The sequence below is a fragment of the Belonocnema kinseyi genome, chromosome 6 (assembly GCF_010883055.1).
Source record: "Belonocnema kinseyi isolate 2016_QV_RU_SX_M_011 chromosome 6, B_treatae_v1, whole genome shotgun sequence".
Taxonomy (NCBI): domain Eukaryota; kingdom Metazoa; phylum Arthropoda; class Insecta; order Hymenoptera; family Cynipidae; genus Belonocnema; species Belonocnema kinseyi.
The window spans coordinates 44,152,759-44,179,007 of NC_046662.1; the positions used below are offsets into that span (position 1 = coordinate 44,152,759).

At 23.0% G+C, this 26,249-nt stretch overlaps 1 protein-coding gene across 1 annotated transcript in view; it reads right to left on the reverse strand.

The window, feature by feature from the left end:
* LOC117174104 (ceramide transfer protein) overlaps nt 1–26,249 on the reverse strand; it is a 46,702-nt gene that overhangs the window by 16,330 nt on the left and 4,123 nt on the right. Inside the window, exons 2-3 of the mRNA XM_033362853.1 lie at nt 22,050–22,169; nt 13,919–14,452 (exon numbers count right to left, since the gene is read on the reverse strand). Of these exons, the coding sequence (XP_033218744.1) occupies nt 13,919–14,452; nt 22,050–22,169 (654 nt within the window). The remainder of the gene's footprint in view (nt 1–13,918; nt 14,453–22,049; nt 22,170–26,249) is intronic.

Consider the following 26,249-nt stretch of genomic DNA (forward strand, 5'->3'; position numbering starts at 1 on the left):
ATATTAAATGGACTGGACTCACATTTTTAGATTTTAGCTTCATCGCTTCTACAGGAAATTTATTTATTCTGTCGTTCAAAATTCTTGGGAGTGTCGTGAACATTGAAATTTAAACAATATTCTTACTAAAAAAAAAAAACCCCCAATAAATGACCGATCAGTTTTTTATTATAACCTTTTTTCTCAAGTGAAATGAAAAAAGAGGTCTAAATTCTACGTAACTAACTTCAGGTAAAAAATTGAAATTTGCGAAATAAAATCACGAGCTATGTAAGTTTTATGGCCTATGTAATCTGGCAACTGTCAAAGAGATACGAAATAGCTCCATCTGTTTGCACTTTCTCCATGTGGACTGATTTTTAATCAGTATTCATGGCATTACTATTGAGAAATAGTTGCGTATAGATGATGAGTATATTGTGATCAAACAGCTACTACAAAAGAAAGGAATGAATAGCCAAATTATTAATAATTCAGAAACTAAATTTTGATTTGTAATGAAACGAGCTTTGCAAGTATATTTTAAAATTCTAGTAAGGCCTTTAAATTCACTTTGGTGGTCGTACACGTAGAAGGAATGCATAATTTAAATATCTAGATTAATTATAGATTAATTTTCCATTTATTCTCGAAACTATCTCGAAATTACTGGAAATAATTTGAAAACATTGTTGTCGAGAAATCCGTGTTCTTTATTGGATGAAGTTTTCATTTTTTTTTGCCGCTTGAAGAAAATCCGAAAAATTCAGGTTTATGAGAGACGTAAGTTTATCTAAATATTATATTCAATAAAAATAATAATAAGCAATGTAAGAAAGATGTCCAGAATTTTTATATACAAAATGTAATTAGTAGTAGATATTTAAAGATTTCGAAAATAAAGAAGCTTAAAAATTTTAAAGGGTTTTAAGATAACAAAAAAATGTCTTAAAACTCCTGGGAAAATTTAAACTGATTTTCCTTTTTCAAAATAAATTTTAAGAGAAAATTGATAAGGATTTCAAAAGATTTTAAATTATTTTCCAAAATTTCGAAAAAGAATGGGAAATATTTTCAAGCAACATTTTTAAGACATTTAAAATTAATTTAAAATTTGAAAATATTTAAAATAAAAGTTTTAAAAATGTACATTTTCTAATATTTTGAAGTAAAAAAGGTTAAAGCTTCATAATAAATTTGAAAGGATTCGAGATAATACAAAAATTATCTTAGAATTCATAGGAAAATTTAAACTGATTTTTTATTTGGTAAAATTAATTACAAGAAAATATTTTTAAATATATTAAAAGATTACGAAAGATTCCTAAAATCGTCATGACGGATTTCGGAAGATGTTAGGCAATTTTTCTAATTTTTCGTAATTTTAAGAATTTTTTTTTTAATTCGAATAATTTAAAAAGAAATTTAGAAGGTTTAAAAGTGTGTGAAAACTTTAAAAAAATAATGTGAAATTTCAAAATATTTCAAGTCTTCTAATAAAACGTAAATTTTTTAAGATTACTGACAAAAATTTTTGAAGCTTTTTAACAAGTTTAAAAGGCTTCAAGAAGATAAAAAAGTGTCTCAAAATTCCTGGGAAAATTAAACAGTTTTTCATTTTTAAAAGAAATTTTAAGAGGAAATTGACAAAGATTTTAAAAGATTTAAAATTATTTTACAAAATTTCGAAAAATGATGGGAAAGATTTTCAGGGAAAACATGTTAATTAGGACAAGATTACAAAATTTTACAAAAAAATTGAAAAAAAATTGAAAAGGCTTTATGATTAAAAAAAAAGTTCTCATAGTCAATGGAATAATTTGAACTGATTTCTAAAAACTAATTTTAAAATTATATTTTAAAATTTGAAAAGATTTCCAAAATTGTCAAAACAGAATCTGCAAGATTTGAAAGCAAGTATTTTAATTTTTCGGAATTTTAAGAACAATTTTGGAAGAATTCAAAGAATTTTAAAAGATATTTATAAGGTTTAAAAGTTTTTAAAGTGGCTAAAAATTGATTTTAATTTTGAAAAGATTTTTTAAAATTTTTAACTAAATGTAAACTTTTGAAGATTTCGTAAAAAATTCGAAGTTTACAATTTGATTCGAAGGTATTTCTACAAATTTCAAAAATATCTGGAATAATTAAGGGCAATTTTTTTAATTTAAAAATTTTTTCCAAATTTTAGAAATAGATCGAGTGAGTTTAAGAGATATTTATTTACCAAGGTTCTAAAAGTACTAAATAATTTTCAAACTAACTTGAATTTTTCCTAAAACTTTTTAAAATCCTGAAAAAGAAAGAATTTTACTTGTTCGAGATTTGAATTTTCTCAAAAATATTAAGAAAATGATATATTTGTTTAACATTAAAAACAAATGAACAAATAATTTCATAATATGGAATCATTCAAATATTTCGCATTTTCCTAAACAATCGACTCGAAATAATTGAATAACAATAGTAGTATAAATAATAAGTTCTTCAATTTGTCTCTAAGAGTCCTTGAATTTAAATAATAATTCAAACAAAATTTGTATCTTATTATACTTAAAATGCAGTATTTATATCTAGGCAACATTAATTTGAGTGCTATATTTAAAATTCAATTTAAACTGCTTGTAATTTCTAACTTTTTGAATAAAAATATTGCATTTTCAAAGAGAGAGATGAATTTTTAATCAAATAGCTGAATTTTTAACCAAATAGTTTAAGTCGCATACAAAAAAGATAAGTTTTCAACCAAGAAGGAAATATGTAAAATTTCAGTTAAAAAAATTTAATTTCAAACAAAAACAACCCAAAAAATTTAAACCAATTGAATTAATGAATCATGAACTCGAATTGTTGAATTTTCCACCAGAAGGATGAATTTTCAATTAAAAATATTAATTGCTACCAAAAAAGATGAGTTTTCAAAACAAAAAAGTTTATTTTCAACTAAAAAAGATAAATTGTCAACCAATAATTAAATACCTAAATTTTCCGTCAAAAAAATTCAACAAAACAAAAAAATAATAATTAAAAAAATATAAATTTTCAAACAAATTGATGAATTTTTAACTAAAATGGTGGAATTTTTTAAGTAACATAGTTACATTTATAGTTAAAAAATTGATTTAAAAAAAAATGTTTCCACAAAATACTCGTTTAATTTTATTCCGTGAGAAATGGGTCACTGAATCAAAACAGTAACCATTTTCATTGATTCAAACAGCTAGAAATGGTTTGCGGATTGTAATCAGTAAGGATATTCACTGAAAATTAGTGAAATATTTATTGTTCAAATTTAGCTAAATTTTCAGTAAAAAAATTTAATTTTCAGCAAATAAAAAATCATTGTTATTCAATTATATATTTCAATCTTTAAAAAATTAAGCACACTCTAAACAAAAATTCTCTGATTAAAAAAAAATCTCGTGATTAGATGAAGCTTTCATTTTTTTTTGCCATTTACAAAAAGATCCTGCAAACTACAAAATTATGAGAAATGTAAGGTTATTTAAATAATACGTTTAATAATAGTAATTATCAATCGAAAGAGGTCTCCTGCACTTTGAAATACAAAATTTAATTTTTTCAGTTCAAAAAACCATAACATAGATCTAATTTTTAAAAATTTTATCCGGTAAAAAAATGCACAAGATTTTTTTTATCAGGGACAGTCAGGTTTGGTACAGTCTTGAATGTCTTTGGTAATGTTTGCACTAATAAAAAAGTAATAAATTGAAAAATGTGTTGTCCTTACAATAATTGGACAAAATAATAAATTTTGTAGTATCTTTTAAAAAACGATATGTATTTTTCCTACAATAATAAGACAAATTAATTAAATTTGTAATATAATATAAGGTTCTAGTGCAATTCTTAGAAATAAAAAATGTATTGTCCTCATGATAGTTGGCTGGATTTATATGTTATAAACAATAAATAAAATTGGTAAAACAAGAAATTAAGTAGTAACTGTGATTTTATATCCAAATTTGAAATTCGATTTGTAATTAATGGGATTTTTGTCAACCAACCTTGTGGAAATTCCAATGCGTATGCATTATGAGAGACTGAAATGTGGAACGGTTCTATTTTTACGTCTGTTTAGTTTGAAATATGTATGAAAACTGTAGCGTTTAGTTAACGCAATAAGTGGAAAAAGTTTTTTCTCCATGGAGTTTTGTAAGGAGAGTAAAGTGGACCTTTTTTCGAAGGCCGGGAGAATAAGACGCAAGTTGGCGTATTGGACAGCTATAAAAATGAGAGAAACCACTCCTGGATACATATAATGTTAAAGGAAAGTTATTTGTTGTGTATTTTAATTATATGGAGAGCTGAAAATGTTTCCAGTCGAAGTAATAAAATCTGAGTTGCAAAACATTTCAAGCAATTTTGAGCTAGAAACATGAAAAATTGAACGATTACATTTAAAATTCCATTTTTACAAATTCAGGGTGACCGTTTTAAACGAAGAAAAAAATTCCCGGTCATTTGCCGGTTCGCAAACATTTTTCTTGGCCAATAAAATTTCAGAAATCAAACTATATTCTAAACATTTTTCCATATAAATTAATAAACAATAAACAACAAATTAAAGCATTCAAAGTGGAACCCCTGAATTCCAAACATTTAAAATTGAAGTTCCAAAAATGTAAATCAACGTTAACACTTTCAATAGTCTAAATTAAAGAATCAAGCAATGAACTATACAAATTTTCAGAATTATATTATTTTAAGTAATTTTAAACTAGATACATTAAACATTGAAAAATAATTTTTTTAACTTAAGAGTTCGTAAATTAGAAGTTAAATTATTTTTATTTTAAATAGTCTAGGCATCATTTAAATTTTTTTCGGAACTTTTACATATATTTCAAAATGAATTGAATTTTTTCTATAACTTTGAGAAAATCCTGCAAATTTGAAACAAATTTTATTTGAATTTACAAATAAAAATATAACACTTATTATTTGTGGAAATATTAGAGTAATTTGAAGAGATATTTAGAAGTTTTAAAAAGATTCGAATTAAATTTAGAACTTGTAATCATTTCAAATACTTACAGCCGAATTTCAAATAAAATTCAGATTTTTGCAGATTTCAAACAAAAAAATAAGAATTGTGAAATACTTCATAAGAATAAAAAATTGTCTTAAGATTCTTAGGAAAATTGAAAATGATTTTCCACTTTGAAAAATTATGGAAGATTTTAGGGATTTTTTTTTTAATTTGCAGGATTTTCAAAAATTGTAGGAAAATTTCGATTATTGTTAAAATATATTTAGAAGTTCTGAAAAAATGTTAACACGCTTCTTTTAAATTACTTTAAATAATTTCAAGTTTTTAATTAATTTTGAATCTTTTCAAAACTTTTAAGTTTCTAAATGGGATACAAATTAAATAATATAGACTCACAATTTTTTTAATTTAATAAAAACCTTTAATTATGATTATATTATTATGGATTTATTTTTAAGTTGAAAATAGTAAAACGCACGTTAAATTTTTTAATGGCTAAAAAAATTAATAGAAATAATATATTTATAAATTTATTTATTAAATTTAATATAAAAAATAATATAAAGGAAGATCTGAAACTCTAAATTAAAAATATATCATTCACAAATCATGAAAATTTTTATTTAAAAATAAAATTATCGGAATGAATGATATATTAATTTAAATTCTAATCAAGACTTTCGGATTGAAACAGTTACAATCTGGAAATTCTCACATTTTGAACGGATCCAGAATTGTTTGTTCAAATCAATTATTATTCAGATTTCTATACTTAAAGTACAGATCAATTTTAGAAATAATTAATTTATTTATATTTACAGTTCATAAAATAAAACTTTTTTTTATCAAAACATTTCAACTTCACATTCTTTTAATTTTTACTTGTTTAAAACGTCCAAACTGCACTTTAATTATTTAAAAAATTGTTATAATCGAACTTGGGCAGATTTTTCTTCTAAAAATTCGTAAAATTCCCGGTTTCCTGGTCCGGCGGCCACTCTGTTTTTTATTAAAAAATCTTCGATTTTAAAAACGTCTAATTCTTTAAGCCTTTAAATCTGCATTTTAAAATCCTTTAAATTAAAATACATGATTTTAAAAATTAAAAATCTAAAATGGAAAATTTTTAAAGTGAAAGATTTTTGAATTAAGCATTCTAAACTGAATGATATAATCATTTATAAAAATTACAATTTGAAAAATTATTTTAATGAAACGGTAAAAATCAAAGTTGGACAAAATTTTTATTGTAAAAGTTTTGTAAGATTCCCGGTCAAAAAATAAATTCACTGTAATTTCCCGGTTTTCCTCGGCCACCCTGAACTTGAATACTTTTTTAAATTAGTAGTCAAATTATTTTTACTTTAAATGGTTCAAATTCCCTTTAAAACTTCAAAATTCTGTTACGAAATCTTTAAAATTCTACATGTTATTTTACATTTTCTTTTCAAATTTTTAATTGCTGGAAATTTGTTCAGAACTTTTAAACTTTTTTTTGGAATGATTTGAATTTTTCTTACAAATTTTTGTATTTTCAAAAACTTGCAAAATTCAAAAATTGCCCTTAAAATCTTCCAGCTTCATTTTTTATAATTTGAGAAATCTTTTTAAATATTCTATTAAAATTAACTATACAAAGTAAAGAATTATGTTCAGCGGTCACCGTGGAGAGAGAGAGAGAGAGGGAGAAATAAGAAATGGCTTAATGATAATAATGTGGTTAGCCGTTTTAATCAACTACAATTTTTTGGGGGGTCATTTTCCGGTTTCTCCCCATTCGCAAACATTTTTGACGGTCAACGAAAACGAAAATTTGAACTTTAAAACTAAAGATCTTTCATTTGAAGCAATAAAAAATAAGTTGCAAATTATTTTAAACAATTTTAAGCTAGACAATAAAAATTGAATGATTCAATTTTAGATTTTATTTCCATAAACTGAACACTTCTTAAATTAAAAGTTAAATTAATTTCATTTTAAATAGTTCGAAATTCCTTGAAAAGCTTTAAAAAATTTTATTCGCAAATTTAAAAAATTCTAAGTTGTTTTACGTTTTTTTTAAATTATAAATTGTTTGAAATTGCAAAAAATTAAAAAATGTCCTTTAAATCTTTCCAAATCATTTAAATAATTTCTTTTGTCTTTTTAAATCTCTTTAAATTAAATTAAAAAAAAAAAGCATTTTCAGCGTCATCTTTCAACTGATTAATTTATAACTTTGTGTAAACATTACCAAAGACATTTAAGACTGTACTAAAACAAATTTGAAATAATTTCCTTATTTAAGCTACATTTGTATTTTTAAACTGGGTTCCTGCTAAGAAATTAGTTGTAAATGTATTTACCGAATAAAAATTGAACACTGATCAGGGCCACCATTGTGCGTCGAAACGTTTTCTCCAATTAAAAATTGATTAAATTATTTATCCAGTCCCTGAAGCCAAAATTAACATCTAATATTATATATTACTATGTTGAAAATGAAATATTTTACAAAATTAGCGAGAGAATAATCTCAAATTATATAGATTTTTAAAATCAGAAAATTTCAACTCATAAATTTTTAGTGATAATTGTTTTAAAAAAGGCACTTGCTTCTGTAACATTTCAATTAATGAATTTGAATAATAATTCAAACAAATTTTTATTTTATCTTCTTATACTTAAAATTCAGTGAATATTTGGGTAAGATTAATGTAGGTACTTTATTAAGTTCAATTGAAATCGCTTTAGATTCCTAACTTTTAAATAAAAATGTTGAGTTTGGAACAAGATAGATGAATTTTTTAATAAAAAGATTAATTTAATCCCAAAATATATGCATTCTCAACCAGATAGTTGAATTTTCAACTAAAAAGGACAAATTTTCCACAACAAAATTAATGTTTCAACAAGAATAATGATTTTCTACCCAAAAAAATGATTTTTCAATAGAAGACAAGAATTCTCAACCAGATAGTTACATTTTCAATTAAAAAGGACAAATTTTTAACAACAAAAAATGAATTTTTCAACAAGAATAATAATTTTCTACAAAAAAAAAAGATTTTTCAATAGAAGACACGAATTCTCAAGCAGACAGTTGACTTTTCAACTAAAAGGAAAAATTTTCAACCAAATAGTTGAATTTTGAACTAATAAAGGTAATTTTTTAACAAAAAATGGAATATTTATACTGCCAGTTAAAAATTAGTTTTCAAACAAAATGATGAATTTTCAACTAAGATTATGAAACTTCATCTAGAATAGTTAAATTTTCAACCGAAGAGATGAACTTTTAACCAAAAAGATTAACTTCTACAAAAAAGATTAATTTTCTTAAAAATACATGAATTTTGAATTTAAATTCTTTAAAATAAATTTTGTAGACAATGGTTACATTTTCCAAGAAAGTGATGATATTTCAACTAAAATGATGAATCTTTAATTAATATAGTTAATTATTAAACCAAAAAGATGAAAACAATAAAATTAATTTCTATTAAAACAGACGAATTTTTAATTAAAAATATAATTTTTCAAGAAAAAATTGAACAGTTAAATTTTTAATTAAAAAGGTTAATGTTTAACTAAAACGATCAAATTTTAACTAAAATTATAGAATATTCAACTGAAATAGTTGGATTTTCGGTTTAAAAAAATTAATTAAGAAAAAACGAACAATTTTTCAACAAAATAGTTCAAATTTTCACTAAAATATTTAAGTTTTTTGTAAAGATTCAATTTTAGTTTAAAAAAAAAATAATTTTCAACCAAATATCTTATTTTCCGAACAAGGAAATAAATTATCAATTAAAATTATGAATCACTTACCAAAAAAATTTATTTTTCACCTTGCCAAGAAGTATAACTTTTAACGAAGAAATTAAATTTAAATAGAAAATTGACAAAGATTTCAAAATATTCGAAATTATTTCCTTAAACTTTGAAAATTGGATGTGAAAGATTTTAAATCATAATTTTTTAATTAGCTAAATTTAAATTCGAGTAAATTTAAAAGACATTTAGAAGTTTTAAAATTATTCAACATGAATTTAAAAGTTGAAAACACTACAAAAATGTTTTAAAAAAATGTTCATTTCTTAATATTTGAAAGTAGAGATTTTGAAGCTTATTAAGAAATTTGACTCAGATTTTGAAAGGTTCCACGATGATAAAAAAATCTTCTTAAAATTCTTTGTAAAAATTTGAACTGATTTTTTGTTTTGAAAAATTACTTTTAAGAGAATATTTTAAAATATTTTAAATTTGTTCGAAATTGCCATTACGGAATCTGTACGATTTGAAGGCAATTTTTAAAATTGCTTGTGAGAATTAAAAAAATTGTTGGACCAATTCGAATAATTTAAAAAGATATTTAGGAGATTAAAACATTTTGGAAATAGTTTTAAAAAATTCGAAATTTTAAAAGTTTTCGAAAAATTTTAAACAAAATGTAAATTTTTGAATATTTCGAAAAAATTTCAAAACTTTTTAAAAAGAATAAAAGGCTTCAAGAAAATAAAAAACTTTTAAATGTAATGTAAGTTTTTAAAGATATCGAAAAAAATTCAAAACTTTTTTAAAAGAATCAATGACTTCAAGAAAATGAAAAACCTTTCCTGAGAATCCTGGAAAAATCCGTAATGGTATTTTTATTTTGAAAAAAAATATCAAAATATTTCTACATTGGTTTAGAACAAAAACAAAATGTGGTAGAAATTCGAATAATTTTAAAAGATATTCAGGAGATTTAAATATTTTATAAATGTTAAAAAAAAAAATAATTCGAAAAATTTTTAACAAAATGAAAATTTTTGAATATTTGGAAAAAATTTCACAACTTTTTTACACGATTAAAAGGCTTCAAGATAATTAAAAACTTTTCTTGAGAATTCGGGAAAAATCCGTAATAATTTTTTATTCTGAAAAATTAATTTTTTAAGAAAACTTAAAAAAAATATCGAAATATTTCTACAAATGTCGAATATATCTAGCAGATGGAAGGACAAATTTTTTAATTTAAAAAGATTTTTCCAAATTTTAGTAACAGTTCAAGTGAATTTAAAATATATCCCAAACTTTTTCAAATTCCAAACTTTTAAAAGGCCTAAATATTTTTTAAACTGCCTCGAATTTTCCCCATAAATTAAAAAAAGCCGGAAAATAAAAAAATGATACTTTTTCAAAATATATGAAATCTTAAAAAAAAATGTTAAATTTTTCAGGGGCTGTTTTCAAATTGTTATTTTGAATTTTCTCGAAAATCGTAAATCGAAATTTTCTAATGAAAAATTTCCATTCTAAAACTGTATTTCTAAAAGAGAAAATTTTAATTGTAAATTATATTTTAATAAAAAAGGCAACAATTCAATTCTTGAATTTTGCACTGTTTTTAAAATGACAAACGGATCAATTTAGTACATCAATATATCCAAATATGTAATTTTATTTGATATAATTTTTATCTAAATATTTCTAAACATTATTAATTAAAAAAAAAAAAAAAACAATTTTTATTTTTCTTTAACAATGGAATATAATTATGTTCCTAACATTTCGCTATTACACTATAATTGAATAATAATGATAATAATAATAAAATGAATTCAAAATTTGAAGCGTTTTTAAAAAATGTAGAGTAATGAAATATATTTCAAAAAAATATATCTTAATATTGTCATTTTATGTGTATTATTTTTATGTAGACCAGTTCACAGAACAATAAAAATGTAGTGTCACTAAAAATCTAATATATCTAATATAGCGCTCTGATCAGTTAAGTGAAAATTTTTGAGGAGGGCTGAACTAAAAATGTTTTATTAGAAATATGTACTCTTATCGCAAAATAGATAATTTGTATTAAAATTTTGAAATTGTTAAAAGTAATTGTTTACATGACTTACATAACTTATTGCACAACCAATGAGGAAATTCTTTTTTTAGTCACATTAAAGTCCAACTTTTCCGCGCAGTCAGAATTACATTGCATTATATTTTGTATACAATACTAGTGGTCTAAAATCATCAAAATCTCTTTGAAAATTTAAAACATTTCTTTAATTAGGATGGCACATATTAAAAAATAATCACGGGCCTTTCCTGGTCCTTCAAATTAAAAACTTCTAATTTAAACTACTGAAAGTAGAAAAATCGTATGACAGGGAGGCCATTCGAGATTTTTTAAAAATCCAATCTATTTTCCAATTTTCTCGATCGTCCTTCAATCTTCTATAATCATAATTATTCAATACTAATTAATTGCTTATCATAAAGTTACATTTCCAACAAATTATCAACAAAAAAGTCGAATTTTTATTGAAATAGTTGAATTTTCAAAAAAAAAAAAAAAGGAATAAACTTCAACTGAAAACAATTGCAATTTTAACCAAACAGTCGAATTTTCGAATAAAAAAATGAATTTTCAACCAAAAAAGATGCATTTTTTAGCAAAATATGCATATTCCATCCAAAAGGACAGACTTTTTATACAAAAAGACAAATTTTGAACAAAAAAATTAATTTTTAAACAATAAGATTAATTTTTAAACAAAAAGATTAATTTTCTACAAAAAAAAATATTTTTTAATAAAATACATGAATTTTAACGAAAAAAGTATATTTTCAATCAAAGAAGACACCTTTTCAACCAAATATTTAAACTTTAAAATAGAAAAAAAAAAATCTAACAGTAAATGAAATTGTTACATTTTTAGTAAAAAAAAATATTGATTTTTATATTAACTAATGAATTTTCAACTACAATTATGAATCCTCAGCTGGAATTTTAAACTAAAAAAAATGAATTTTCAAATGAAACAATGACCCTTCAACTAAAACAGTTAAACTTTAAAAAAAATCAATTTTTACAAAAAGAATATAAATTTTTACTAAAAACTTAAATAATTAAGTTAATAAAATCAAGGTTGAACAAAAAAGACGAATTTTCAACGAAAAAAGACAACGTTCAAAACCAAAAATTAAGTAATTAAATTTTCAGTCCAAAATTTGACAAAAAAAAATGAATTTTCAACTAAAGTAGTGAATTTTTTTTATTAAAATGATTAATCTTCAATACAAAAATTTTTTTAACAAAAGAGTTTATTTTTCAACCAAATAAATTTATTTTTATCCCAAAAGATGAATTTTCAACTAAAATTATGAATATTTAACTGGAATACTTGAATTTTCCAACAAAAAAAAAGAATTTTTAATGTTTAAAAATGTTTACTGAATAATTAAATATTTAGTTTAAAAATGAGTTAACAAAGTAGTGAAATTTTCAAATATGAAATTTTAATTAAAATGATGAATCTTACAAATATCAAAATTAATTTTTTACAAAAGAGTTTAACTTTTTCCACAAGTCATTGAATTTTTAAGGAAACAAGGTAAATTCCTAACAAAAAAATTTTTTAATTCAAAATCTTGAGAAATCTAGAAGTGGTTTTAAATTTTTTCAAATTTAAAATAATTTTAGAATTTTTTTCAGAAGTTTTAAATATATTTTAAAATGAATTAAATTTTTTTTAACTTTTAAAAAAATCCTTAAAAAAAAATCTTTAAAATTTGAACTTATAAATAACAATAGAACATTTATTATTTGTAGAAAAAAATAGAGTAATTTTAAGAGATACTAAGAAGTTTTAAGAAGAAATAAATTAAATTTAGAACTTGAAATGATTTCGAATAATTTAAAGATTTCAAACCAAAAATTTAGAGCCTTTTTAAGAATTGTGAAAGACTTTAAAAGAATAAAAACATGTTCTGAAGATTTTTAGGAAAATTGAAAATAATTTTTTATTTTTAAAAAATTAATGTAACAGAAAATTTAAAAATATTTTAAGAGATTTCAAAAATTATCAAAAAAGAGCCTGGGAGATTTTAAGGATTTTTTTTATTCACACGATTTTCCAAAAATTTTAGGAAAAAATCGATTAATTTAAAAATATATTTAGAAGTTCTGAAAAAATATGTTAACACACTTCGTTTGAATTACTTGAAATCATTTTTAATGGCTAAAAAAATAAATAGAAATAATATATTAAAAATTTTTAATTAAAAATATTTTATTGGTAAATCATAAAAATTTTTATTTAAAAATAAAATTATCAGAATAAATGATATATTAATATCAATTCTTATTAAGATTTTTGAATTAAAATAGTTACAATCAGGAAATGCTCAAATTTTGAAAGGATCTAGAATCGTTTTATCAAATCAATTATTTATCAGATTTTTATTTTCAAAGTAAAGCTCCATTTAAAAAAAATTTATTTATTTATATCTACAGTTGATAAAATAAAACTGATTTTTATCAAAAATTTTAAACTTTAAATGCTTTTAATTTTTAATTGTTTAAACCTTTAGACTGCACTTTAATTATTTTAAAAACTGTTGATCTCGAACATGGGCCAATTTTTCTTCTGAAAATTGGTAAAATTCCCGGTCAAGAAATAAATTGACTGTCCTTTCCCGGCCCAGAGGCCACCCTGTTACTCATTAGCCTTGTAAACAAAATTTTTATGTAAAAACAAAATAAATACATTTTTGTGACAAATATGTCGCGAGAAAGGGGCAAATAGAGCCTTATAGAAAATTTCTATCATATACAAATAGTTGATGAATTATTTGAAATTTGAATTGATGAATAGTTGATCCGGAAATATTTTGAAAATGTATTTTAATTGTTAAAAAAAAAAAATTAAAAGTACAGAATCAGATAATTAGAGAGGCTCGAGGAGAGAACATATTTTGCCAATAAAAAAAAATCTCTCAATTTTAAGTAATTTTAAGTAAGTGACACAATTGTGTCATTCATATCAAATTTTCTCGTTATAATAAGAAAATATCTGTAAATCATTTGCGTCGTTTCTAAATCACACAAGATTTTCTGTAATACCTTACAAAACTTTAGTGAAATACAATTGAAAAACTAAAAATTACCTCATAATCTGGGCCTCCGTGAATAAGAACCCGCGGCCTGAGAGATTCACCACTGTGTAATGTGATTTGGTCCTTCAAATTTTTGTACAAATCCTGTAACCTGCGTCTTTTCTCGACTTCTTTTTCCCACCGTCGACGCCAGGCATCCTCCCTTTGTCCCATTAATTCCAGACAGTGCTGCAAAGTCGCAAGAACTCCTTCACTCGTTGCTTTGAAAGTGATCGCTTCTCCCTTAAAATCTACCGACTGTTCCGCAGGATCAAATGCCCCATCAACTTTGTCCTCGGGGAAGAGGCTCTTGCTCTTTACATTTTTCGAGGTCTCAGCACAATTATCAAAGTACTTCTGAAGCGTATCAATCTGCTGAATCAGAATGTCTTTGAAGGTCTCGATCTCGGCGAGCTTCTCTTTTAAGCTCCTGACTCCCCGCTTGCTGAAACTTCCCGCACTTGTCGTCGACTGTGTATTCGATATCAGTGAAATTGCACTTCCGTGACGTTTCAAACTATTCTCACTGCCGTATCCCGACTCTGCCTGTTAATAAGCGAGAAAATAAATGTAAATTTTATTTCTAATATTGGAAGCTTAGGTGGCCCTACTTAAATTACTTAACGGATTATAGGCCCTCTCTAAAGACTCCCCCCCCCCCCACCTCCTGATGTAACAAAAGATTTGTACCCCACTTCCTTCTTACTGTGAGTAATTTTTAGTTTGCAGAAGTATTTTGCTAGTCATTACTAGTAGAATTATGATTATTTGAATTATTTAAAAATTAATCTTCTTGTTTAAAAATGCACCTTTTTTGGTGAAAAATTCTATACAAATTTCTTGAAACACTTTAAAATCCCGCAAATTATCTTGAAATTTTTAATATCTATTAAAATTTCTTCAAAAATTTTGAAAATTTTGAAATCTAGTTAAATTAACATAAAATAAACCGACCATTACTGGGACAACGAAAAAAGTATTTCCAATACTGAGACAATAATAAATATCGTTGAGTATCTTTTATATTCCAACATAAATTATAAAAGAAAAAATGTTCTATTATTTTTGAACTTCTTTTGAATATGTTACCACTATTTATTTTTGTTCTGACAAATTATAGATTTAGTAAAAAATATTATATTAGTAAAGAACTTTCCGCATAACTTTTACAGTACTGTATTACTGAAATTTCTTACACTACAAAGAAAAGGTAATGTTTTTGCACATTTTTAATACGTAAAAGAATAAAATTCATAACTTTATTAGCAATTTTATTGGATAACTTATGAATATTTTAATTTCCCGCATTTGGAAATTTTTTTGGCGAAGTTGTCTAAACCGGAACGAGCTGTCTGCATTAAAATTCAATGTTATAGTTTTATATGAAATATTAATCAGATTAATATTATCGATTTACTTTTTCAGATAAATTAAGTAAATTAACTTTTCTCTTGAAAATTTATATTTTCAAATTAAACATATAACTGTTTTGAAGAAAACTCATCTTTTTTACTTGAAAATTCAACAGTTTCGTTGAAAAGAATTTTTTATTTCTTAACTGAAAAATGTTTTTTGATTAACATTTGAAATATTTTCTTGAAAAATCGTCATTTTGGTTCGAAAACGTATCTATTTAATTATAAATTTCATCTTTCTTGAACAAAAATGCAATTGTGGTTGAAAATTAATCTGTTTAAGTTGAGGCTTCAGCAGTTTGATTAGAAATTCGTTTTTTTTTTTTTAATAATTCGTCTGCTTTCAATATGTAATTAAAATCTTTTTTGGTTAAAATATCAACTATTATATTTTTTTATCAGAATTTAACTTTTTTGGTTAACCAAATACTTCAAGTTTCTAACAAATTCATGAATTTTTGAATAAAAAAGACTAATTTTCTACCAAAAAAGATTAATTCTTATCAAAAAATATAATAGTTGATATTTCAATCGAAAAATGTTTTAATTATAAATTAAACATGACATAATTTTTTAAGTAAATAAGATTTTTGTATAAATAGGAAAAATATTTTTAACAAATTTATGAATTTTCTACCTAAATAATATCATTTTTAACAAAACAGTTGCATTTTTCCCAAAGAAAAATGTAATTTATTATTAAAATAACAAATTTTCTAACCAAAAAGACGAACTTTCAACAAAATAGTTGAAATATTAATCAAAACAGATTTCTCAGCCAATACAATTTTCAACCAAATAATAAAATTTGTAACCAAAAATAATTTAAATTGTCACAATAGATTTTTCAATTTTGTATTGACTTGAATTAAGATGAATTCTATATTTAAAATTTACGACTACTAATATTAGTCTATAATATTAACTTTTAATGCATACTTACTAATTTGATTAAATAATTTAATTTATGAGTTTAGAATAAATAATTAAACGGTAACCACAATCCATTCTTGCTTTTTAATGTATTCTGTATTAAATTATAAGTAAATTGTGCCATTTTATTTCAATAAACTACTTATTATAACGGTTTTTGTACCAAAAATTCCAATTCCGCATTTTAAAATTGTGTTTATGTGGGTTAGCTTTTCCTAACTGTCCTAGTAATTGTCAATTTATCTTAAATACCATGAAATCCTTTTAAATTTGGAAGATACTCTAAAAATGCTTGAAAATCTCAAAAAATTACACGGCATTTTTTTAAATACACTATATTATTTAAAATCTTTAACAAAATTAATGTTCCCTAAAATCCCTTGAAATCTTTAAAATCCTTTAAGATTCCTTGACACATCGTGACATTTTTAGAGATCTCTTGAAATTTTGTGAATATTATAAAAATTCCTTAAAATTCTTTAAAATCTCATAAACTTTTTTGGAATATTTTAAAATATACAATAGTCTATCAAATCTTTTGAAAATTTCCTAAAATCTTTAGAATCCTTTCAGATCCCCGAAAAAGTTAAAATCCTTTAAAAAGCCTTTGAAATCTGCTGGAATTAGTACAATTAAAATGAAATCATTTAAAATGTTGTAGGTACTGTAAAACAATCTTTGAAATCTCATACAATTCCACGGAATTTTTTAAAATACATTATATTCTTTAAAATCTTTTTAAAAAATGTAAAATTTCCTCAAATCCCTTGATATCTTTAAACCCCTTAGAACGCTGTAATCAGTTATTTCAGTGATTTTTAGTTTCCAGAAATTTTTTGCTAGTTATTGCTGGAAGAATTATTATTATTATTTGAATTATTTGTAAATTAATCTTCTCGTTTAAAAATTAATTTTTTGGTTGAAAATTAATTTTGTTTTTAAATTTAACTACACCTGTTGAAGATTCTTAATTTTATTTGAAAATTCATCACCTTGGTAGATAATTAAACCATTTTGTTGAAAATCCGTTTTTTTTTGTTGAAAAATAATTTTTTTTAACTGAAAATGAAACTCTTACATTTTTGTAAAAAATCGATATTTTTATAGGCGAAAACTTAAGTATTTGTTTCAAAATTAATTTATTTTGAAAAGTTTTGCTCTGTTGTATTATAGAATATTTAAAATGAACTTTTAGTTGACCAAAAAATTAACATTCAAATACCAGAATTTTAATCTTGTAATACTTTTAACATTAGATCTTTTATAAACAGAATAAAATAGTATTTCAAATTAAAATTAAAATTTTTCAAATTTACTTAATTTATTATAAACAACAAAACGTCTTTTCTACTATAAAAGATGGCTTTTTAACAGAATACTTGAATTATCAACAAACTATTACCATTTTTAACATAACAGTTGAATTTTCAACCTAAAAAGATAAATTCCCAACAAAATAAGTGTCATAGTTTACATTTCAATGAAAAAAGATGAAACTCATCCAAAAAGAAAAGAATTTTCAGACCAAAAAGAAGAAGTTTCCACATGAAACCGATGAATTGTTATTCAACAAACATAAAATTTAAAACCAAGAAAGTTATTTTTTTTTTTACTAAAAAGGAATATTTAACTCAAAAAGATCAATCTTAAAAAATGGAAATTATATTTTCAGTTAAAAAATTAATTTTAAACAAAGAAAAATTTTTTCCACTAAACAGTGAAATTTTTAATCAGACATAAATCTAACAAATAAATTCTTAACAATGTACTTTAACTTTTACCCATGTAATTGAATTTTCAATTAAAAAATATTAATTTTCAACAGAATAGTTAAACTTTTAACTAAAGAGATAAATTTTCAACTAAAAATATAAATCTTCAAGAAAAAATATATTTCCTAACAAAGTGATTGAACCAAACCTTTCAAACAAAATACTTGAATATTCAAGCAAAGAATTTTCAACCAAAAATTTGTATTTTCATAATAAAAAGGAAATTTCTACTAAAACAGGCGCATTTTTATATCAACAAGATGAATTTTCAAAAAAAAAATAGTTAAATTTTTTGTTAACAAATATTTTAAATGACTTTTCACGATCAAAATATTAATTTTTTATCAAGAAATAAGTTCCTATAAAAAACTGAATTTTCAACCAAACAGTTGCATTTTTAGACAATAAAGATGAAATTTCTGTGAAAACATATAAATTATAATTCAAAGATTTTTTTATTAAATAGTTGAATTTTCATCCAGAAAAGATTTGAAGTTCTCTTTTTAACACCAAAAAACTAAATTCAACAAAAAGTATATTTTCTACGAAATAATTAAATTTCCAATAAAACGGCAAAATTTTCAACCAAATAGTATGACTTTTGCAACAAAATTGTTGAATTTTCACCTAAACAGTTGCATTTTTTTATCTACGAAAGATATAATTTATGCTAAAGCAGGTAAATTTTATATTAAAATAGACAAACCTTTTAAAAAGAGTTGACTTTTCAAACATACAGTTGCATTTTTATTCAAGAAAAATAAAACTTCTCCTCAAACAGATGAATTTAAAGAAAAAAACCTTGAACAAAATATTTAAATTTTTACACAAAGAAGATTCTAGTTCACTTTCCAACACGAAAATAAGAATTGTAAACAATGAATTAATTTTCTCCTTAATAGTTCAATTTTTAACCAAAAAGTAGGACTTTTTAAGAAGATTGTTAAATTTTCAATCAAACCGTTACATTTTTCTTCAAGAAAAATAAAAATTCTACTTAAACAAAACTTGATTTTTCAACTTAATTCTACTTTAAAACACAAAAATACGATTTATTATCAAAAAGTAAATTGTCTAGGAAATAGTTAAATTTTCAACAAAACATTTGCATTTTTATCTAATAAAGCTGCAATATTTCTACTTAAAAATATGAATTTTTAAATAAAAAATAACAATTTTACAGAAAAGCCTTCTTAAAAAAAATATATTATACATAAACTTTTAGAAAACTTCAATATTGTATTTTCATCAAAGTCGATTTATTTCGAAAGCAAATAATTTTTAAACATACCAGAAACATTTTATGAGTAAATAAATAACTTGAGAATACATTAAGAATAGTTTCTTATTCATTGAATGGCAAAAAATAATTACTAGCGATAATCTGAATAGTGAATCATAATCCGCCAAGTATGCAGATTATCCTTATCAACAATTTTTTAAATATTAGTTTGAGGCTTTTTTCAAATTCTTTGAATTTTTTTAAATCCTAGGAGGTATCGGTAAATTTCTTGGAATCTTGTAAAATATCCTAAATTCTTTCAAATTTGACATAACTTAAAAATCTTTAGGCCTATTGACATTTTTCATAATCCCACGAAACTTTTTGAAATCCATTCCAATTTTTTAAATCTTTAAAGTCCTTGGAGATTCTATAAAATCGCTTAGGACTGGTAAAATAACTACAAATTTCCTGAAATATTTTAAAATCCCGTCAATTATCTTGAAATTTGTAATATCTATTAAACTTTCTTCAAACATTTTAAAAACTTTGAAACATTTGATCCCTTGAAACATAGTGACATTTTTAGAAATCTCTTGAAATTCTCTAAATACTGTAAAAATTTCTTGAAATTCTTTGAAATCTCATAAACTTCCTCGAGATCTTTTAAAATACACAATATTCTACCAAATATTTTTAAAATTCCTTAAAATCTCGTAAATTTTTAGAATCCTTTTAGATCCCTGAAAACGGTTATTGTACTGTAAAAATCCTTTGAAATCTCATAAGACTTCACGCAATTTTTTTAAATACTCTATATTCTTTGTAATATTTAAAAAATGTAAAATGTTCGAAAATCCCTTGATATCTTTAAAATCCTAAGAACCTTAAAATCAAATAAATCCCTTCAAGACCCCTTAAAACATAATTAAATTTTTAGAAATCCCCTTAAATCTTGTAAATAAAGACTGTAAAAATTCCTTGAAATTCTTTGTAATCTCACAAAATTCTCTAAAATCCTTTGAAATCTATTAAATCTATTGTGATTAAAATAAATACAATGAAATCCTTTAAAATTTTGAAGATACTGTAAAATCCTTTCACGGAATTTTTTTAAAATACACTATATTCTTTAAAACCTTTAAAAAATGTAAAATTTCCTAAAATCCCTTGAAATCCTTCATATACCTGCAATAAGTTAAAATCCTTTGAAATCTATTAAATCTATTGAAATTAATATAAATACCATGAAATCCTTAAAAATTTTGTAAGTACTGTAAAAATCCTTTGAAATCTCATAAAACTCCACGGAATTTTTTTAAATACTCTATATTCTTTAAAATCTTTAAAAAATGTAAAATTTCCTAAAATCCTCAGAACCTTAAAATCAGTTAAAGCACTTTTAAGACCCCTTGAAGCATAATGAGATTTTTAGAAATCCCCTGAAATTTTGTAAATACATATTGTGAAAAATCTTTGAAATCTCATGAAATTCCACGGAATTATTTAAAATACTCTATATTCTTTGGAATATTTATAAAATTTAAAATGACCAAAAATCCCTTGATATCTCTAAAATCCTAAGAACCTTAAAAACAGTTAAAACCCTTTCAGACCCCTTGAAACATAATGAAATTTTTATAAATACCCTGAAATTTTGTAAATACATATCGTACAAATTCTTTGAAATTCTTTGAAATCTCATAAAATTCCTTAAAATCCCTTGAAATATTTTTAATTCTTTAGATCCCTGAAATCAGTTAAAGTCCTTTAAAATCTATTGAAATTAATATAAATACCATGAAATCCTTTTAAATTTTGTAGATACTATACAAATTCTTTGAAAAATCATAAAATTCCACGGAATTTTTTTAAATGCACTGTATTCTTCAAAGGCTTTTAAAAAAACTTTAAAACCTAAAAATCCTTGAAATTCTTTCAGATCCCTGAAATCAGTTCAAATTCTTTGAAATTTGGTGAATACCGTAAAAAATCCTTGAAATCTTCTCAATATTTTGAAATCTTACAAAATCATTTGACATTTCTTAAAAATATTTGAATATGTTGAAATCGTTTTATAATCCTATGAAATTCTACGAAAACCCTATTAATCTTTAAAAATATATTATATTTTCTCTAATCTTTTGAAAATATTTAAAATCACTTAAATTCCCTAAAAGTCATTGAAATCTGTTTGAAAACCTTTGAAACCTTTAAACTTTTAATACCATTTTAATTTTTTTAATATCACGAAATGTCTTGGAATCTTGCAAAAGAAAACCTAAATTGGCTCAAATCCTTTAAAATTTTGTAAATCTTTAAATACCTTGGAAACCCTATAAAAGTGCAAATGTCTTATGAAATCCCTACAAATTCCCTGAAATACTTTAAGATCCTGCAAATTATTTTCAAATTTATAAGACGTCTTCAAATTCCTTCAAATATTTAAAAATTTTGAAAATCCTCTCAAATCAGATGTATTTTAAAATTTCTTAAAAATCCCCTGAAATATTCTAAAATACTCTATAAACTTTCAAGAACTAAGCTTAAAATATAGTGCAATTTTTAGAAAATGCTTGAAATAATTGCATTGTAGAGCAATTTGAGAAAAAAGTAACATTAGTACCATTTCGCCATTACTTATTTTAATACCTTTATTATGTAATATTAATTGTTAAACATTTTTATTAAAAATAGTACGCCTTTTCTTTTTCAAAGTCGCAATCACTAATCACCTGGTGTAACTCGTTAGAATAAATGTGGTATGATAAAAATAATGAATAAATTGCATTAATATTTACCTTGTAAGATTTTAAGACGTCCACCCAACGCTGTTTTTCTTCTGGAGTTTCTGCTCGTAAATACCATACCAAGCAATCATTCACAGATACGTCAAACCGGCATTCGTCAAATTCGTGACCCTGGAAAAATGTACTATTTTAAATGCAATGAGAAAAAAAAACTAAATTTTCCCGTATTATTTATTAATGCTTTTATTCGTGAATATTTTCAAAATCGAAATTAAATAGTTACTTCGTTTATCTGCTTTTCCAATTATTAAAAAGTTTAAAAAAAATTTATTTTCGATTATTATCTTCAAACTATTGTCGTTATGTTGAACAATCAATGAAACTGAGGTCTACAGCAATTTGGAATAAAAAATTTAATTTTTTCAGTTTAAGAAACATAAGATAAAATCCAAACGGCCAAAATCAGTCAAAATATATTTCTTTAACTACAATATTAGAAAATAAATTGCATATTCTCTTAAGCATATAAAAGATCAATTTTTTAAATACTTATCAATTTCTGACGACAAAAAAATATTCTCAATTTTTAGAAGCCAAAGAGATTCTTAGTTATAATTAAGCAGATGCCTAAAAAAAGAGATTCTCTGCTATTTCAATTGAAAATTAAATTACTTAAATAAAGTAACCCTAAAATTAGTTGTGATTTTAGCAAATTCTATTTTTCAAAAGATAATTTTTAGGAATTTACACAAAAAAAATGTTTGGTATCTCAAGTTTTTTCCAGAAATAAATATGGAGCCATGCACAAATTTTGCACTTTTTTAAAACAATAAACTCGGAATATGTATACATTTTCGCGACTTTATTATAAATAATGTGTCAACAGTATGGATGAATTTTCGACCAAATAGTTGAATTTTCAACTAAAAGGATTCATTTTCTACTAAAAAAACGACGATTTTTCCACAAAGTACATGAATTCTCAAACAAATGGTTCAATTTTCCACTAAAAAAGATACACTTTTAACCAAATTGTTGAATTTTTAACGAAAAAAGAGCAGTTTTCGACCAAAAAATAGAACAGTTAAATTTTGAATTGGAAAAATTCAATATTCTATTAGAATATTTACAAATTCTAGTTAAAAAAATTAGTTTTTAAACAAAACAAATATCCACAAAATAGTTAAAGAGAGAAAAAAGAGAAAAAAAATTGCATGTAAACTGTTAAATTTTTAAGCAAAAGGATCAATTTGCTGCCCAAAAGAACTCTTGAATTTTCAAAAAATATATATAATACTTATATTGTTTTATATCAATTTCAATTTTTTTAATACATCTATAAGTAAATCCTTTTAATAAGAAAAATCATAGAATACATTAAGCGAATTGAGAAACATTCTTGCTTTTTTAACACTGTTAGACGTTTAAATAAAAATTTCAAATGATTTAATAAGTTATTTAAAATATTATACATATTTTATGTTAAAGCCTTTAACTGAAAATTCACATATTTAAAGAAAATTTCTTAAACAAATATCATCAACAAGATTTTCTATTTTGAACAATTTTAGGCTATTCTACTTAGCGTTTTACATCAGACATTGGTTCTTTTAAACAAAAATCATCAGATTTTTAAAATTTACAATTTTAAAGCATTTTTGGCTATATAAGTTTTTCACTGGCAAATAAGAATTTTTATTTAAAAATTACTAAATTTCAAACATACAAAATTATTGAACAATTTTCGGTTATTTTAGCCTTTTTACACGAAATTTGCATTTTTTGTTGAGCTGAGATAAAAATAACCATTTCTTCGAATTGTGATCATGTTTTTCGTCAGAAATTGAATTTTTTACAATTCTAGGTTACATTTTCGTTTAAAAAACAATAATTATAATGCGAACAATATTTACAATTTTTGTTTATGTTAGGGTTAAAATTGCTTGAAAATGATGGAAAACTAAGGGTTTTTTTAGAACCGCTTATAATAGTACTAACAAATATTTTAAATCCTTTGAAATATTTTGAAGGCCATACAAATTTTTTAAATAGTTAAAAAAACTCTCAAAAATTCTTTGGAATATTTACAAATACCGTGAAAACCTCTTAAATGCCTTAAAATTATTGAAATATATATTGCAAATTTTTTGGTATCTTTTAAAATACCTCAAATATTTTCAATCCTTTGAAATCATCTCTAAGAAAGATTTATAACTTTTTAATAATTTTACGTTATGTTAATGTATGACACTGAATATTGGTTATTTCAAACAAAAATAATCAAATTTAAAAGAAGATTTACTACTCTCAATTATTTTTTGTTATGATAGAGTTTTTCGTAGAAAATAGGCATTTAAAATAAATGTTATCTTTTTAATCAAAAATTTTTATTTTTTATCAAATATATACTTTAAACAATCTGCAAAAAATGTGTACGACAACATGTTGTATTCACTTTTTTATATCAGAAATCTGTTATTTTTAACCAAGATAATTAAACTTCAATGCAAAAAAAATTTTTTGCATGATTTTAAGAATCAATGGAATATTACTGACGACGTGATTTAAAATAATAAACATTATTTTTTGCAATTTATTTTTTACTAACGCTTCTTACCAATTTAAAAAAACAACTGTTTTAAATTTAATAAATAATGTCATATTTTTTCAGTGAAAAAATTGTCTACAACTCTAATGTTACCAGAGAAGGAAGTAAAAGTTTCTAAGACTGAAATCGGTTGAGCAATTTTTTTTAAAAGAAATTTTTTTTTAAGCAAATAACTATATTTAAAGATTATATAGTTATTTTAAAAATTGGAAACAGTAGAGTTGTTGAAAATAATTTCCTCAACAACAACAAAAATAAGCCATGATTGATTAAAATTCTATCATTTTTTTTAAATTGGTAAGAAGTGACAGGAAGAAATAAAAAAAATTCCCTATCAAAAAAATAATTAATGACATTTCCCTCATTAAAAAAATTCTCTGTTATAATAAACTGACACATACCCGCAGGCTTGAAATCTCTACAATAACCAATTATCTTAAATTGATATACATTTTAGGTACATAATATACTTAAAAACAAAGGAAATGAGAACGTGGAACTAATGGCAATGCCAAAACAGGTTTATTTATAAATTTATTTTAAACATTTTTAGTGACAACAGTCGTTCAAACAATTAATTTTCAACAAAAGAAAAAGAAATTTTCAATCAAAGTGAACCAAAGTTGAATTTTTAACTGAAATTATGAATTTTTAACCCACAAATGATTCTTTAATCAAAAACAGATAATTAATAATCAACCAAACATTTGAGACTTTTATCTGAAAAAGATTCAACTAACAAAATGGATGAATTTTCATTCCAAAAAGAGGAATTTCCAACCGAAAAGAATGAATTCTAAATCAAATTCTCTACGTTTCAATAAAGTTTTCAGTAAAAAAAATCATTTTCAATCAAATAAAATGGAGATGAATCTTCAATAAAGAAGATTGAATTTCTGTCAAAAAGATACATTTTCACGAAAAAATGATTTTTAATACAGGAATGAACTCTTAGCTCAATATTTGAAGTTTTAAATTAATTTTTTAATCTAATAATTACATTTTCAACTAAAGAAATAAATTTTCAAGTGGTGAACAAGATACATTTTGAACCAAACATGGAATAGTTACATTTTCAGTAAAAAAAAATTAATTAAAGAAAAAAATAGTTGAATTAAAAAAAAAAGGTTTTTTTAATCAACTGAGGAACTATTAAATAATAAAATAAATTTTTAACAAAGTAGGCCCACTTTCCACTAAGTAGTAGTTAAATTTTCAACCAAAATATATGAATTCTAAAAGAAAATGTAATAACTAATATTTAAATCAGATTTTTTTTATATTAGCCAAAAACTATGAAATGCATTCCAAAAAGACGAGTTTTCAATCAATTATTTGAATACTTAAACAAAACAGATTAATATTCAACCAAACAGTTGTGATTTTTAACCAAATAGATTGACTCCTTAATAAAAGTGTCCAACTTTCAACAAACTAGTAGAATTTTCACCTAAAACAGATACCTTTTCAACAAAAAATGGAATAGTTGAATTTTCAGTTAGAAAGTTTATTTTTAATACAAAAATTAAATTTTAACACATGAATGAACTTTTAATCGAATATTCAATTTTGTTAAATGAATTTTTAATCTAATAGTTAAATTTTCAATCAAATAAATAAACTTTCAAGCGCTGAAAAAGATG